The sequence below is a fragment of the Punica granatum genome, chromosome 2 (genome assembly GCF_007655135.1).
Source record: "Punica granatum isolate Tunisia-2019 chromosome 2, ASM765513v2, whole genome shotgun sequence".
Lineage (NCBI taxonomy): Eukaryota > Viridiplantae > Streptophyta > Magnoliopsida > Myrtales > Lythraceae > Punica > Punica granatum.
Genome location: NC_045128.1, coordinates 23,331,212 through 23,349,280, shown reverse-complemented (window position 1 = coordinate 23,349,280; position 18,069 = coordinate 23,331,212). Strand labels below are relative to the sequence as shown.

Here is an 18,069-nt window from a genome sequence, read left to right as displayed (position 1 = left end):
TACCTTTAATTAGTGGAAAACCCTCACCTCGTAACCAATACGTTCCAGGTTTCATACTCAATGGGGACTATCCATGCCCCTTTATTAGATATTTAAGAAATTTATTTCACTGTACAAGGCCTATGGGCATTCTTATTGTAACAAAAAAAATTTAGTAAAGTTCTCTCAAATTCATTAAAATATTTTCCAAATTAGTATAATTTACTTGAAATTTAGTAATTTGTTAAAAATATGCGTGAATATTTTTAAATACGTGTAGTTTACATAATATTGAGATACGTTACAATAATTTTTAAGTAATATACTGCATTGATAGGCACTTTGAAACACAGGAAGAAAAAAAAATCCTTATGATATGTATAGCAGCACTTAGCAGGCTCCTCGTCTTGAGTGGACCCGACATATGCAATAAAAATCTTCTACGTCTATCTGTATCTCTCTTCCTCTCTAGCTCCCCACCAAATATAATTATATATATATATATATATATATACATATATATACAGCCAATTGAATTTAATCAGTAAATCTTAGACAGCCAGAAGAAACAATGAAATCGGTTATCAGAGGTTCTTCATCATTTATTGTTCTCATCATCATGATCATGACCATCCTCCATGCTCAAGTGATCCTATCAGATGATCAGTACTTGAATGATTGCCCATGGCGCAACAGTAAGTTCTCTTCTGCTATTTCGTTTCTGCAGCTTCTGAATTATCTATCATGTTTAGGGTTAATTGTTTTCTAGATGGGAATTCAGGCGAATTTGATCCTCTCTAGTTGTATGAGATTGTCAAGGGTCTCATCCATAGCTGAGATGCAGATCTAAAATGATTTTACACTCAAAACTGGCTTTAAGAAAAAGACTTTCAAGCCCAAGGCTTGCTTTTGGGACTGTTGTTTCAACATTCAGATGGAAAGGTACTGAAACAAAGTTGTCGAAAGATAGTTGTTGATTTTAGATTAGACCAATGTACTTGTAAGAGGCTAATTTGAAATTGTTGGAATAAATAGATAATTGGTTAATAACTATTAATCTAGTGGAGAAAATCACCGTCATTACCATGTCAAATAATGTATAGAAATTTTCGAGAAAAAGAGTATAATGGAAATGCTCGCACAATTTTCAAAGTCATATCAAATCATATATTTTGATATCCTTGATTTTCTTCATCTTAAATTTAATGAAAGAGTGCTTAGAATCTCCAACCGCACTCCAAAACAGATCTTTACCTCTATAGTACTACGCGAAACCAATTACGAATTTTCAAACTCATCTCAATTTGCAATGCATGTCTGGTACAACTTCAAAGTAGTTCAAGCTGTTTAAGCATTGTCCTAAAAAGTTGGACGAAATTGGCTGGTCATGGGCTTTCTGGGCTGGCGAGATCACCTTTCCCTTTTTTCAGTCAGATAAAAGAGACTGTTTCCTCATGAGAAATTTCAATGGAACTCAAGAAAAGAATGTACCCGCCTTTAGATTAAACCCGATACGCGAAAGCGAAGTCGCCCGAATTGGCTCTGACCCTTTTAATCTAAATTTTTAACGGTGAAATTGACGGTTTTAATTACAAAACTCCGGGGGCGATATTGTTGAATAAATTTAAACTGCATGAGGTAGGGTCCATTTCGAGATTTGTCCCTAATGCTAATTTGTTAACATCAAATGCAGGGAAGCTGCAAAATGTTGGTGGAATCACAGTGAAGAGAATACGGATATGCCGGAGTCTTCCACGGCACAGTCCAGGAGGCGCGGTGCCAGCGCCCTGCATTCCTCCCAGGCTCTGAGAACATAAGTGTGCGCGTTTTTTATTGATCCAGTCTTTCAGATGTGGTGCTATCTAATCGGATGTAATCTAGACAGCAGTTGCAGATGAAATATATCCTAAGTACTTATAATATATACACACATACGTGCACACATGCTTATATATATATATATATATATATAAGCAATCCTATAGCCTAGTTCTTTTTGGTTTTTGCTGTGAAGTTGTGTAATGCATGAAATCACAGCTGTGACCCATCCATTTCTACAGAGGTTAAGTGAGGAAGTTCCACCTACTGGCAATCTAACTTAATACAAGATTAAATTTATGATTTTAGAACAAAATACTTTCTTTTTTTTTGTTAATCATTATTCATTTAGGATGATCAGTGAATTACTTTATTTTATTGAAAGAACAATTTTGACCGAAATATTTTATAGAGGAAGTACTAAAGAAATTTCAAATGTTTACACGGGGGAATTTCACCAGCGGATTTTGAAAAGTAACCACTAAAATTCCAGTCACGTTCTGCGAGCACCTTAGTAACGCCATACCAAAAGCCAAACTCATACAAATATCCGATCCCATGAACACAACAGTATATGTAATTTCGGAAACCTTGAAATCTCATCCTTGGAACAACCCCAAACTCGATACAGAATCCCAATCGCATGGACATGAACATGACAGTATATCTACCTAATTTCAGAAATCTCGAAAACTCATTTTTGGATCAACCATCTTCCTGGCACCCCTTCCCCTTCCTGAGCCTCTCCCCCTTCCGCGTCTCGAGAACATCCTCCCGTGCTTCACCATCACAAGCGAGTGAAGCAACTCGTCGCACAGAATGCATCCCACATGAAGAGTGGCTCCATCTGCCAAAGGAGTCGTCTTCTTGTTGAAGTCCACTTCCATTATTGTAGAATCGCAATCAGGACACCGTTCGTGAGTTGTTGAGATCCGGTGGGCCCCCTGAGGTAGGAAGACGAGGCAGTTGCACATGTTGCAGAAGAGCTTCCAGTTCGGGGCACTGACTGGGTCCAGCACAAGGGTCCCGCTACACTCAGGGCAGGCACAGACTCCTTGGGATATAAGCGAGTGCCGGCACGTGGGGTGAGGGCAGAGGAAACAGGGCATCCCCGATCCTTTCTGGGGATTACTGTGGGCTTTAGTGGAGCCAAAGAGTCTATCCACGCCTTCAAACGGGGGGCTGTTGTAGCAGTATGGGCAGAGAGGGAAGGACTTGCCTTCTGGGCCGGGCATGGATAAGAGCAAAAGTTCAAAGTTGTCGAGAGGACACGGAAGCTCCTTGTACAGCTGTAATAAAATCCACAATGTTCAAAGTTGATTCACAATGATTCAAGAAAATGAATCATGCAGAAACAATATCGTAAAGCAATATGAAGAATTATAGATATGAGGATCTTCAAGCTAATTATGCACAGCGGGGAAAGCGGAGCACTCCACAATGTGATGAAAATAATGTTATACAGGAAGTATGAGAGATCACCTTGATGGCTCCTTTCTGAGGTAGATCGTACACTTCCTCACAAGTATTACAATACAATCGCGGTGGTTTGGTAGAGATGTACTTCATGTATCTGAGGCACTTGCCACATTTGCTCAAGGGACGGCCCGAATCAGCAAGGGAAGAAAATTGTGCTTCAAACAATGTATCCATGCTCCCTATCTAAGAGAGGATTTGAGATTTAAGGAGAGCTATAGCAATATATGCAAAAACAAACGCCAAATGTGAAGTCTGACAAAAGTAAAAACTTCTAAAATATCTAAAACTTTTTTGTGCATCACAAAATCACAAGATTTCAATTAGAGATTACCACTTCTCAATTTTATAAATATTATGTATCCATGAGATAAAGCCTTATCACGCAGGAAGACAAAATGGAAAAAATTTGGACATCCACACACATGAAAATATTCTCTATGGAAAGAACCACAAGACTGGGAATCTAAGGCTTCCCCATTAAACCATAGCTAAGAGACAGTCCTATGCCCCAACTCAATAATTTACTTTATAGAGGTATTTACCCAAGCATCATGATGCAGAAGTGGAAAAACCACAGAACTTATTACCTGCTTGACAAAATAAATGAATTTCTGTTTGAACTGCTGTAGCACATGTCGTACAACTTGAGAATGCTCCACTTGACCCTTTGCAACCAAAGTAATCTGTTGCTCGATGAAGCTGCGAATGTCAGGCAAACACAGGTCGGGATCAATACACTGATATCCTCTTATTAAGCTGATACCTAGGGCAGTTGGAACCAGCTTCCGTCCTGGCTGCACCTGCACTTTCAAGGATTATTAGTCATCAATTTGATTGTAGATTACCTGTTTCTTGCAAGACTCCCAAAACCAAGGTAATAAATGTTAGATTACGCACTTTTAAAAATGTGCTTATTGATGAAAGCAATAGTTTTATTGAAATCGTAAAGGCAGACCAGATCTAGATGCATTCCTTCACACCCAAAAACAGAAAATAGAAACTATCATCCCAATAAACTTCCAATGAATTCTTTATAGCATAAAAGACATTTATGGTTAATCGACAAAAACAGTAAGATTTCCAACCTGAACATAGTTCCGCTCGCAAATGTTGTTGATATGAACTGAGATTGAGGCATCTGTGCCTATTCCATTCTTCTCCATCAGGGAAATCAGCTCACTTTCACTAAGATAATCCGGAGCACTGGTGCAGCCCTGCATAACTAATAAAATTTAGCTACTAGTCATGCAGCATGCTTCAGCACATCATGCAATCAACTATGCAGTAATTTGCAGTTTCCGTTTTTGTTTTAGTTTTAGTTTTTCTCTGTTGGTTACGTCCGTTATATCAAAACAATTAACGCGTAAACTCTTATCATGTGATAGGCTAACCTGTTTGGCATATATGTTGGGTTTAACCAATGTTACATTCAGTACAATGTTTCAAAATATCTTCAGAACCATGCATTCAGACCATGATCAGAGGTCAACGAGAAGATGGGAATTAAAAGTAAATATCTACACAGAACAAATGCGTACAAAAGACAGCAGATTATCTTGTTTGAAGCTGGAAACTCAACCTCATAAAGCTCCACTTTCGAAACTTCCAGCTTCTCCCCTTTGGTAAACTGTGGCAGAGTTTTCTCGCTCACAGCCAGCCATGGCATAATGGATGTGAATCCTTTGGCAGTAACACGCAGTCCTACACAATGGAACGATTCACCACCAATTGTAAATTCTACCTTTGTCCTGCAAACAGACAATAAACAATCCAAGTCCACCCTGTAAGAGATTCTCCAGTCTTCTTAAAATATTTCCAAGGCCTACAAAGAAATGATTGACAGAAGAAATGCGAGTTTACAGTTGTCAATGTGCTTATTGTGTGAAATGTGCTCTGCCAAGAGACAGAAGGCAAAATCGAGTCATGGCTTTTTCAATCAACAAAAAGCTTTACGATCAAATAACAGGCTTGCCATGTATTACGCCTGCTTGATATAAACAGTTCAGTAACTTAACAGACCAACAAAAGCACAGTTTTTCTAATCCACTTTTTGGTTGTCCAATTAATATCAACTAGCATTCTATCCTCATAACAAACCTTATCCCATATCAGTAGCAATTCGATATTCGTTATTCATAAAAAACAGTGGTGTAGCAGAATAACTGGTCCACTTCAATCGTTTTATAACTGAAGTAAAACCTATGATTATATTAACTTTGAGATGTTGAAAGGAGAAAAAAGAGAGACCTTTCCTTTTACTTGCTCGATTTTTTATGTTCTTCAGATTCTGTGGATACCCATCTTAAAAGAAAATTCAAAGGGTTTGAAGAAATAGAACTTGAAAGACAAACAAAAAACCAAGGTAGCCATCATCAATGTGTGATAATACAGCCTCAAATTTCCTTTTATACACATTGATCATACCAAATGAAGCATATAAGAAGGCATCCAATGTTCTATATGAAATCATAAAGCTTTCTGATATTCAGCCCTTGATCTGTCTTTTCAATGTGGAGGCCTCTCCTCTCCTCCTCTATTGCTTTATTTTTTATAAGGACAACTTATTCCCCTCAATCTGTCTAAATTATTAGATCTTTGTGTTTTCAGTGAAAATTATTTTTAAAAATTGACCTGGAAATAAATAGATGTCAATATAATTGGCAAATTGTCTTTTCTTTTTCATCTCCAGCCGCAAGCATGATGATCTGACTATTCTCTTGCCATCATGGCCAAATTTTAACAAAGACATTTGCACAAGTATGGTGAATTTCACGACATTTGCACAAATATGATGATCTGACTATTCTCTAGTCATCATGGCCAAAATTTAACCAAGACATTTGCGCAAGTATGGTGAATTAAAAAACTGACTTATCTTGGTAATGTGGTGTTCTCCTCTACTACAGAGCTAATACAGTCCCATATATAGTGTCTCATTTGTCTAAAGCCAGGGCTTTATTATGCAAAGGATAATGATGACCACTCTCATTTTCAGTCAATATCTAGATACTCTAAGGTGGTGTTTAATAAATTAAGTGCTTAAAAATTAAGCACTTAATTAGTTAAGAAAAGATATGTATAGGAAGAGAGGAGGAATAATTAGGATGAGAAGATATTTTGTGACGGGTGAAGAATGACTTAATTCATTAAGTCAAATTTTGTTACTTACTCATTAAGTGGTTTTAAGCACTTCTTTGATTAAGTTGAAACAAATACATGCTAAGTTCTAAGAAATTTTAACCAAGACATTTACGCAAGTATGGTGAATTTCAAAACTAACTTATCTTGTTAATGTGGTGTTCTCCTCTACTACAGAGCTTACGCTGCTATATATAGTGTCTCATTTGTCTAAAGCTAGGGCTTTATTATGCAAAGGATAATGATGACCACTCTTATTTCCGGTCAAATTCTAAATACTCAAGTTCTAAGAAATTTTAAGGATAACGCATTATATTTTGGTCCACTATTTACCCATTTGACATTGATTTTGTAGAATATAGCCTTTACTAATTTTTATGGGTAAATTACACTGGTGGTCCAAAAAGTTTTAATAATGTATCAGGTTGGTCCAAAAAAAATTTTTTGTTACTTGATCGTACAAAATGTTTCAAAATTGTTACATGATAGTACAAACCGTTATCTCACCATTGACACTGTCAAGCGAAGCTGACGTGGCCGACACGTGGCTCTGATATGTTTTTAGGAGTTGGTGGAACGTTACATAATGGTTCAAACTCTTTTGAAGTTGTCACTTAATGGTCCAAAATGTTTTACAGATGTCACATAATAGTACAAAATGTTTCTTTAATTAACTTAAAGGTCCACCCATGTCAATGGCGAGATGACGGCGTCAATGGTGAGATAACGGTTTGTACTATCATGTTATAACTCCGAAACATTTTGTACTATCAAGTAGCAAAAAAAACTTTTTGGACCAACCTCATACATTATTAAAACTTTTTAGACCACCAATGTAATTTACCCAATTTTTATTGCATAGTTGGTCAATATATTTCTCTTTTTTGTTGGTACTCGTAAGTACTTGAATGGGATAACAACGATGGACATGCATGTTTGACATTTAATTATATATTAAAGCATGGCTATACTCCATTTAACCCATATTGTTCTTATATGGGCCGTAAATAATAGTATCATCTTTAGAAAGGAAATCAATATGCCCAAAAAAAATAAAAAAAAATTATACTGATGTAAACATGCAATTATTGAAACCCCTTAAGTTGATCTTTATGCTACTTCTTCCAAAATTGAATCTTGCTTAATGATCAATAAATATCTTAAATTTGAAATCATTCTTTCTCCATCTTCTAGCACATATATGTATAGAAAATTGTATGACTTTCAATATTGTGCTACCATGCAACACGCGTATTTCTATCCTATTAGCTGTTATATCTTAACACGCGAAGTTGGAATTATGAAACTTACAGACGACTCTGGAATAAACTTTGGAGGTAAGAATTTTTTCGACCAAAAAAAGCTTGTTAATTTGTAATGAATTGTTGAACATAGTAAGAAAACGCTTTGTGCACAGTTGTAAGGGAGAAAGCAGTTAAATAGCAGCAGTGGAGGTCGAGAGCAAAAATAACAGAGTTCTTACCTAACATACTTGCAGTCAGGGGACACACTACCCAAAAAGTGTTGGCAAACATACTGATAAAGTCTCCAGGCATCGTTTCCAAGCATATCCTCTGTTGCAGAATTGATAGGGGTAACAGGAGGATGATCTCCCACATCTACTCCTCCTCGTGGCTTGTGAAAACCTTCAGCGAGCAGTTTCTCCACATAATTGCCACTTGTTGGGTTGTTCACAAGTGCAGCAAGAGTACCTCTGAAGTCAAATGAAGAAGGATAGGCTGTACTCTCTGTGCGTGGATAGCTGATGAAGCACGTGAAAGGTGGAAGATACAAAGACTTAGATATGATATGACCAATGATAAAGAAAAGCAAACCTCAGTTACCACTGAAGGATTAATTAAAGATCTCAAGCATGTTGAGATTCCTCACTATGGTGCGAAGTCTTAAATTTTAAAACCAATGTACTCTTAACTGATGCAAAAGGAAAATAAAAGAAAAGCAAAGGACAAAACAAGTATCTTTTTAGTCCATATTAGTTCTGCTCTTGGGTGTGGTCAAAAAGGAATTAATTTTCTTTCCCTAATTTTTTTTTTTTATTGGCAGGACCAAATAAAATGCAGCAGAAACGTAGGTTGAACTCACCAAGCAAAACATCCAATGAAAAGATAACACCCTCAAGAAATTACTTTCATAAGAAATGAAGAAAATACTAGAACTTGTCGACAGTATTTAGGCAGCCAGCGCTATTATAAACTTAAAAGTTACACAAAGAAGAGCCAATCGCACAGGAGATAAAACTGAAAAATTGGAATAAAGCAAAGGGAAAACCTGATGAAGCCTTGCGTATACAAACGTTCAGCTAGTTGCATGGCCAATTGAGGTCCCAAACCCAAGGCACTTGATGCAACCTAAAATAGACTAATTATAAGTATATTTATTCAATTGCAAGCACCCGCAACACTTTAAAAATGGTTTTGGCTATAAGAAAACAAAGCCACTATTATTTTGGCCAAACAAAGCCATTATTTAAAAAATAATTTTAAGACTAATTTGAGTAGATCATTTTGTTGGCTATTCCAAAACAAATCATTTTGGTGAGCTATGGCATTTAAAAATTATTCTGCCGAACTCTTGTTGAATGCCAAAAAATGTTGAGGTGGCTTCCTTATGTCAGTAAAAATGAAACTCTGCAGGCACAGATTGATCTGTACAGCGGCAAAAGGATTAAAAGAGCACATACACCACTATCAACCTGGCAAGCAAATTATTCGGTTCTAGAGCAATCGAGATATTAATGACATTAATTCTATATTTTCCTATTACCTTTAAAAGATTCACTGTATTAAGACCGAGAGGACGACCTTTAGTCTCCTGCTTTTCAGATATATCAGTGACTTCTAAAATTCCATCATCTATAACCAGATTTTGAAACATCACTGCCACCTGCATGCGCAGAAGTATATGTAGCTGAGAAAATGCTTTCCATAAAGAGGATTTTAAGCATGTCTACTTCTGAATGATAATAAATGGAAAGAAAATTTTCCACCTGAACCTGATAAATAAGAAAAGGATACAACAGAACATCAAAAGGATAGAAAAACTCACATCGGGGTCAAATAGCTTTTGACGTTCCCATTCGAGCTTAACCTCGTGACCATTTAGATATAGGTAAGGATGCAGGGTCCAAAATTTTTCTGGCTTAAAAGTAGTAATTTGCAAATACCTTTGTACACAGAAACCGAGTGTTGGAGTTTGGCAGGGCCCGTATCTGAAACAAGCAACTAACAAGGATGAGTAAGAATATATAATAACAGCATGAGATGAAAAATCATCAGAATAGTGACTCCAAAAACCAAATTTTGAAAAGTAACTATATCAATCATTCAGCCTCAAAAAGAAAATTGTGAATAAGCAGAATGTGATAGCCGCACATGCCATGCAGGAGAGAAGACCTAAAAGCGAGGATTATGAGTTTATGTGGAAGGCATCAGTGTGGAAATCCGTAAGGTAGAGAGAGAGAGAGAGACTGACGAAATAACTCTAGCATCAAGGTTCCCATATTTTCCTTGGAAATAATTCGTCTGAAAGCGTGTAAATGCAACTCCCACTTTCAAATCTATCTCCTGACGAGCGTCTACAGCCAACGCCTCATTTCTGTTGGGCCCAACTAGGTTGTCCATAGCCTTTAGGATGTCTTTCTCAGTAACAGATGAAAACCGTGCACGATGAATCCTTCTTCTTCTTTCCATGTCTATATTGAAGCCAGTGCATTCAATAACTGGGGAGAAAAAGACAAGACAAGGTAAAGCACATGTAACAACATGTCAATATGCAAAAGAATTTGGATCTAGAAAATGATAATATTACTATAACCTACAGAATCAAAAGTAACACATTCCACTGCTCTGCATGCCATAAAACGAAGATATAGTTTTCCAATCTACTAAGAAAAACACATCCTACTCATTCTCCATGAAGGACGCTCACAGACTATGTTACACCTAATAAAACAACAGCATAGATCCTCTGTCACCAAAGTTAATCATTTTACGTCATTTCGATGCCCATCACCTTAGGTCTCATTATAACTTCAGAGCGAACCACGTGTCATAACGGCTGCCACCTAACCGATGCTCACACTTCACCACATACACCAAATTTATATATATTTTAATTTATGTATTAAAAAAAGGATCCACACAAAAATCCAACTAAAATTCAATTGGAAACAAGAAAAAGAACTGGCCCATTCCAATGTCCACTACCCCCAAAATGTTTCTGCCCCTAAAAATATGCCAGATAATTTTCTGAAGTTTAGTTGAAGAAACAAGTCCTATATTTTTCACCCTTCCATACAACAAAGCACCGCCTCTGACCACCTTTTACAATTCTTCCCAATGCCCATAACTGCCAAGCAAGTCACTTCAAATTATGAAGGTGTTTGAAGTAATATAATGATCTTGCTAGGTTAAAGCATGACTATCATCTATCACTATCACTGTCACGACATGGATGCTGCTGATCAATTGAAGTTTGCATTAAAAGACAAGTTATCACAAAACTCCAATATTTATTCTTGTGGGAGGCTAGGTCTCATCAAAAAAAAAAAAAAGAGCCATTAGATAAAGGATTAAAGATCACAAATTAAAGGGAGAAATTGCAACTCCCTGACCACACTCTCTCTACCAAAACATCAAGAATTGACAAAGCAATCCCACAAGAACCTGATATTGATTAGACCACCACCTTGATAATTAGACTTCAATTGTATTATAGATTTTTTTTTTCCTTATATATGTGAATCCATACTGATTCAACACCATATTATCATAGTCTACGTTTGCTGCAGGTCAGCAATCCTATCCCCATTAAAAGACAAATAGGAAAGGTAAAAACAATTTACAGCATATCTTCATATATAATCATGTGAAAATCATTGACCGCATCGTTCTTTAAAGTGCCCACTAAGAGCATTTTCTTTTTAAGTCCTACAAACTTAACAAATTCCTATTATTTTTAATAATTCTGTGGCAGTCATTCTCCATTTAGTAATATATATCCATTGTCCATTCTTCCAGTTACCTTTTCTCCGGTGGTCCATACTTTTGGTAAAATGATGGAGTATACCCTCCATATACAAAGTACAAATGACGAAAAGCCTAAGAATGGTCTGCATTCAATAAAATTTGATCTTGAAAGTAATGCTCTTCAAGACACTCAACTTGGCAGAGCAATTTAGGCATACAACTTCTGTTTCTAGTACATATTTAGTTACTCATTGGAAAACTGCCATCCACAATAATTAACAAGAGAAAATGATGAATTAAGCAGAAATGAACCAACATGAAATGAGAACCCTTAAGTTTGCAGATTTCAATCCCTAACAGTGGATGTTATTTTCAGTAAAACATAATTTTATACTTATATATATGTGAGTTACATTCAATCGTCCTGAAATTTTGGAATTCAATTTGGTCAATACTCAGCATTCAAATCATTTACAAACGGATAACAACGAGAAATTGATATGTAGCATCATTTAAACACCAAAGTCGTCACAATCTTTACTCACTACATTGATATCCAAATTATATTAGAAGGAATCTTCGGACAAAGTCCCAAAGCTTTACTTTAATTGATCTGGGGTGCCAAGAATTTCCAGAGATGGGGAAGGATTCATTGTGGCTTTTATGCAATATGGGGAATAAGCAGGGTACAGAAGCAACAATTAAAAGGGAATGGACGCATGACATAGGATTAATATAAAGTGCTCCCATAGCTCCAACTCTCCAAATTTTAGATAAATGGAGAAGCAAAGAGCCATGGAAGGGGTTGACAGCTGCAGTTTCTTTTTTAATTGCCCTGCATCTTATATTTATATAAGCACACACACATATATATAATCAGTATATCACCCTTTCATAACCTACCTTAACAATACATCAGTTTTCTCATAGCTGTTAGCAATTGTCAACCATATAATATTACAAAACATGTATATATGTTTGTGTACTCGGAAATTATACATAAAAAAGACTAAAAATTGACATAAATGTCAAAGCACTCCATAGTTTTTATTAAATTACCTTCAATTGCTGCTTAAAAATTTACAATGGGGGTAAAAAAAGAAAAAAAAAAGAGTAAAACATGAAGAAGACGTTGGAAAAGTTGGGAGGGAGAGGGAGGGCAGGGAGAAAAAATAGGATTGTGAGACAAGTGGGAAAGAGTTAGTGAGAGTTATTATTAATCAATTCACTATAATGACCTCAATCTAATGGTTCTAATTTAATCCACATAAGCCTAGGCGAATTGGGAAACTAAAAATGCGATGAAAGAGGGCATAGGCCTTTATAATAGTAGAGAAAAACAAAAAAGAATTACCTTCAAAGCATATATTTTCTCCTTCACGATCACAATCTAACCATAATACTAAATGAGCACATCCCCTTGCTTCTTGGCTTAAGTGCCTTTGAACATGAGCCTGGATACAAGATTAAAAGTTGAATATAGTTAATATTAAAAAAAATGGCAGATGATAAATGGAAATTGACATCGATGAATCATAATTATATAGTAAAAATACTTCCATAGACAATTAAGCCTCTGCGGTTAAAAAAGAAAAAAGAAACCACATTTTACATTGTCTTAACTCTTAAGTACCAATTACTTGACAATCATCAGTTCTATCAAATTTATTTCTTCTACAGTGCAGCATTTCTCCACTTTTAGTCAGTAAGTAGTGCCCCGATTGGCTCTACGGGCGGCTTAAAAATGAATTGGGTCAACTTTCAAAGGATATGAACCTGAAGCAAAGGGATGGAAGTAGTCTCCTAATAGATAAACATAAGAAAAGCAAAGATATATACGACTCAGGTGGAGTTATCCTCCAATCATCAACGCAGGTAACAAATGATTGAAGATTTGTCATTGAAGAGCAATTTCCAGACATGCTTCTTCATTGAAAACATTAGCCGATACTGTTCTAGAAGATCATCAGGTCGTCATAACTATAACTTAGCATTGCTGCAGTTTCTTAATTGGATTATAGAATAAATTGCAATAATGCCCCTGCACATTCGCCGATGGAAGAGGCACAGGGTTTTAGAAGTGATCAACGAGATATAGCATTTTCAATGGTGGTGATTATTTTGTCATTCAGTATAAATACATACTAAGTAATATCAATGTTCTCAAACCGGCCATGTGTCGGTGAGTCAACCAGCACCATGGGCAGATCAACTTTCAACTGGTCAACCAGTTGAAAACTAGTTCAATGTAGTGAGTCAACCAGTTGACAACTCATGATACTTAGTTTTTAAATTTCCAAACAAAAACAGAACATAACTGTAGTTTATAAATTTCCAAACAAAAACATAACATAATCGTAGTTTTTAAATTTCCAAACAAAAATCAAACATAATTGTCAATTCTTCACCTCCCTTTCCTTCTCTTCTGAAATTTTACTCTCTAAGAAAGTTGCTATTGCAAATTTTCAACTTTCCAAATCCAGGAATTTAAGATAGTGGCACTATCTTTCCTTTAACCTTTGGTTTTGCAAAGATTTCAATCCAAATGGATGCAGTTTCCAAGTTAGATAGCCATATATAGTTAGAAATTTATAGTCGCTTTCAGAACTGTTATTGCTGTTAATTTTGAAATTAAAAATTTCACGTTTGAAAGAGATACATTTGAAGAAGATTCATTTAAAGCACTGCCATCTAACTCATCCAGTTCTACTAACTACAGTGTTTGTCTCTAGTTCAGACATAACTCCTGGCTAAAGTTGCATCACAACAAATAGGCCCTAGTCTCAATTCAACCAGTTAAAGTAGCTATTTTTCTTAATGTCCCCATAACCTAGATTGAGAAAACATTAAAAGTAGAGTAATTGACTAAAGAAAAGAGTTTAAGGAGAGAATATAAAGGCTGGTACAAGTTCAGAAAATGAAGTTTATTTCTCCAAATTGTAGTCAATTGGTTAACTAGCCAAGCAGTAAGCTCCTTTTTCTTCACATTTCTTTGGTTTTTACAGGATGACTGCACTTTAGGGCATTAGATATCAAGTAAGAAACAAATATGAGAGAAGATCAGCAAATAATATGAGAACAGCTTGCCTTTGGATTTGCCTCTGTTTTAATAACTTGAGCTTGGAAGAGATCCAAAGGATCCGTGGCAGCCCGATCTTGATATGCTGCTGGAAAATCTACACTAGATCAGAAGGAAAAGACGAAAATTCAGGACCGTTTAAGATACTGGAGGCAATGTGAAGCTCAGTCTAGCTGTGTGACAGTTTCAAGATACTGATGTAGAAGCTAAACAATAAAAGGTACTTTACGCCATAAGCTGCTCTGGTACCAAGCACAGTAACTTCTGACTCAAGCGGCTTAATGAAACGATAAATAATGGCATCTGAGTGACTGAGTATATAGTAAAACTAGCGACAATAATCACACGCAGACCATTTCTAGTATAAAAGTGGATGTCTCAAATGGATGTCTCAAATACATATACGAACTCTTGTTTGTGCATGAGTACAAAGAGAAATCTGTAGGCTTTCATGGATGCTGCAAAATTCAGTAGATTGTGGAATTAGTAGAGGTCAGCGATACTCAGAAACTTAAATACAGGCACGGAGTGCTCTAACTCTGTCCCTTAAACCTCTAAAAGGCTGATTTTTAGCTCACTAACAGGGCCAGCCAAATTTAAAACTTCAGAGTAAGACTGAATGCATTGATCACGGCTTCCATGCATCTGAATGTTGATAGAGAGCATGCAACTCAAGAAAACCAAACGTAAAAGCAGCACATCCTGAGACATATGCTTAGAGTCTGCTTATAATTTTTCTCAACATGGTACTTAGGAACATAAGATAATGATTACAGAGAACGACCAGTCTTGACAATGCGAAGAACTTTGACCTATAGCATCACCAACAGTAGGATGATGACATCTTCAACCTTGATCCACAAAAAGAACCCGTGCCATTGACAATAATATGTCACCAAACAGAGCACAACGCACCTGAAGACATGTCCAATGACCGAGGTTACTTTGTATTGTGCATGAAATCCAAGAAACATCCCATTAAATTCATGGACATCCGTTGTAGCACCCCTTCGAGTAGATAACTGTATTGTTCACATGATTAATAGTTACATCATATAATCAAATCTAGAAACCATGCAGAACACTCAAAAGATAAAACAAGCGCAAGCCCATAAAGATGTTTCTTAAAATCTCATAATCGAGCTTTAATACCCAAAATCTGCTCACTGCTATGGAACCAAAACCAATTTTTCTAGCAGGCATGCATTTGTAAGACAATATGCAACTTGATATGCAGTATTAACCACTAGACTTCAAAGTTGTGCCCGATGGAAAAAGATACAATTTTTCGTGTAAGTCTCAAACTTCCTTATGGGATCTGGAAAAAATAAAAGCTTTCCATTGTTGTGGACACATACCATTAATATGAATTGTCGCTTAAAAAAAAATAAAGAAACATTTAACTTACAAAAGAAAGCCCTAACAGAAATGAAAAACTTGTGATCTCAAAAGATTAGGAACTCCTCCAAGACTAAAGAGATTCCCTTAAAGAGACCAAAGACCTAATGTCTGTTTATTTCTCAAAAAACTCAAATTTCTTGAAAAGCTTAGGCACCCCAAAAACCAAATGCTTCAATCAGTAAGAACAAAATGCCCGGTCAGTGGTCGATGTTCGCATTCGTGGGCAGAGATTAACCAACTGATTGGACTCATAAGCAGAATTAAACTGCATTCCTCCATCATCAACGGGCCAAAACGACCAACGCGTAGTATTACTGAATTTCACCGACTGGGAACATCAGCAATCATGGGAGTGACGCACAGCAAATCCAAATTAGGGCTAATTAAGTAAGAGAAGGGCGAGTATGGGAGGGAGGAAATTACTTGGTCTCGTGAGAACGCGGAGGCTATGGAGGCAGCTATGCTCGGCTTCTCGGCTACCTGGAGCGGAACAGAAAGCGATACGCAATGAGAAGATACTGATTGGAGTGAAAAGAATCTTATGAACATGGAAGGGATGGATGGTAACTCACTCACCATGAGAACCTTCGGAGGAGCCATTGGGAGCAGAATGAAGAAGAAGAAGAATGAAGAAGCCTTCGCAGTGGAAATTGAGTGTGAGGAAGGGAAGGGCTCACTCGCAAGGCGCCTTTTTTTTTTTTTTGGCCTTTTTGTTATTACCTATTCATTTTTATTTATATTTTTTGGTTGAACCTTTTCTATTTGGTTTTTGTTTTTATTATTTTCTTGTTATTTTTCCTCCATGGTAAAATCGAATTCGTCCTTTCTCACATCAAAATCGTTCCTGGGCACATCGAATTTATGTCTGGTCACATCAATTCGGTCCTCCGTCACGTCAGTTTGGTCCTTGATAACATCAAATCTATCCCTCCGTCCTATCTATCGTTAACACTTGACAGAAAACATCGTATTCATCAATATCGTCCTTCTATGTAACTGTCCAATTTATTATCAAATTTGAAACTGCCTTAATTTATTCCTTTTTTTTGTCTTCTCTTTTATAGTTCGTCTCTGGTTCATAACTCCCGCTCTCTCTGCTCTATCTCTCTCTCTCTCTCATAACACCCTCCAAGCACGAGCTAAGCGACGTTGTTTCCTCTTGGAGAAAGATCAGTTTCGCTCTCTCTCTGTTTCGTCCTGATCATGGATGGAGACTTCAAATTCGTCCGCGAGCCAAGGTATGTCTCCAGCTAACTGTGACAAGCTATTGTTTTAAGCAAAAAGATGACATTTTTGTTGATGATCAGAACATGCATTACAGTTTGGTTACTGTTTACGCATTCGAATTAACAAAACAAAAAGGGGGGTTTTCTAAGTTTTGGTTTTATGTTGTCTCTGGCAGTGGAAGCACGTTTAGGACAGTCGATGTGGTTATGCATCATGGGGGAAAGTTTGTTAGAGACCCCGTTTTATGATATGAAGGTGGTGTTGTGGAAGTGAAGAAGGACAAAGACATAAATAAGTTCACTACTGTAGGGGTTTTAGACATGCTTGACAACACATATAAGACTAAACCCACTGCCTGCTTCTATAAAAATCCAATCTTTAGTGATTTGGATGTTGGACTTGAACCTCTAGCTAGTGATGATGATGCAAGATTGTGGTTTAATATACTTGCAGAAGTTAATGAGCCTTGTAAAGAGGTTCACTTGTACTTTGAGCACAATGTAATAGATGATCCTGAAGAAATTTCTTTAGATGAGGTTCGAGAGCTTAGGAGAAAAAGAATGCAAGAGGAAAGTCATCAGGGAGAGGAAGCTGATCAGGAAGAGGTAGGTGATCAGGAAGAAGATGATGATTAGGGACAAAAAGATGATCAAGGACAGGAAGATGATCAGGAAGAAGAACGTAATCAAGAAGAGGAAGGTGATCGGGAAGATGACACCACAGAGGACAACAGCTACAAGCTGGGACTAGATGACAATAATTCAGAGGAGTTTGATGATGGAAGAGTTGATTCAGGTGGAGGCGAAGGAGTACAAGGAGGTGAAAGAGAAGTGCAGGGAGGTGAAGAAAGCACACTGTCTGGGAAGAGAATGAAGAGAAAGTACAAGGAGAAATTAAGCTATTCTACCTCAAAATCCATTAAAAAAAGAGGATATAAGAGCAAAGCAAGGTTCAAGGACA

At 36.7% G+C, this 18,069-nt stretch overlaps 1 protein-coding gene and 1 long non-coding RNA gene across 3 annotated transcripts; one reads left to right on the top strand and one right to left on the bottom strand.

Moving 5' to 3' along the window:
• Window positions 1-403: 403 nt before the first annotated feature.
• Window positions 404-1,919, top strand: LOC116195882. Its single transcript, XR_004154722.1, has 2 exons — window positions 404-674; window positions 1,673-1,919. It is a non-coding gene; the product is annotated as an uncharacterized LOC116195882 (long non-coding RNA).
• Window positions 1,920-2,260: 341 nt separating this feature from the next.
• On the bottom strand, window positions 2,261-16,598 carry LOC116195881 (DNA topoisomerase 3-beta). Of its 2 annotated transcripts, XM_031525275.1 has the most exons (15): window positions 16,459-16,598; window positions 16,306-16,362; window positions 15,397-15,503; window positions 14,490-14,583; window positions 12,757-12,856; window positions 9,907-10,153; window positions 9,481-9,643; window positions 9,199-9,318; window positions 8,704-8,783; window positions 7,898-8,176; window positions 4,856-5,024; window positions 4,362-4,490; window positions 3,864-4,076; window positions 3,280-3,459; window positions 2,261-3,086 (listed from the first exon to the last, which is right to left on the bottom strand). In XM_031525275.1, exons 1-15 carry the CDS (start codon window positions 16,480-16,482, stop codon window positions 2,475-2,477), a joined length of 2,574 nt encoding a protein of 857 aa, XP_031381135.1. In that variant the 5' UTR covers window positions 16,483-16,598; the 3' UTR covers window positions 2,261-2,474. The 2 variants fall into 2 exon arrangements, with proteins under 2 accessions (XP_031381135.1, XP_031381136.1); XM_031525276.1 differs by lacking the exon at window positions 16,459-16,598 and having other exon boundaries at window positions 14,490-14,578; window positions 16,306-16,368.
• Window positions 16,599-18,069: the final 1,471 nt, after the last annotated feature.

Coding starts and splice junctions, on each gene's coding strand:
- LOC116195881 (XM_031525275.1), bottom strand. CDS start 16,482: ATGGCTCCTCCGAAGGTTCTCATG. Junction 12,857..14,489: donor AAACAGAGGCAAATCCAAAG/GCAAGCTGTTCT, acceptor TCTTGTATCCAG/GCTCATGTTCAAAGGCACTT. Junction 8,177..8,703: donor TATACGCAAGGCTTCATCAG/GTTTTCCCTTTG, acceptor GTGCTTCATCAG/CTATCCACGCACAGAGAGTA.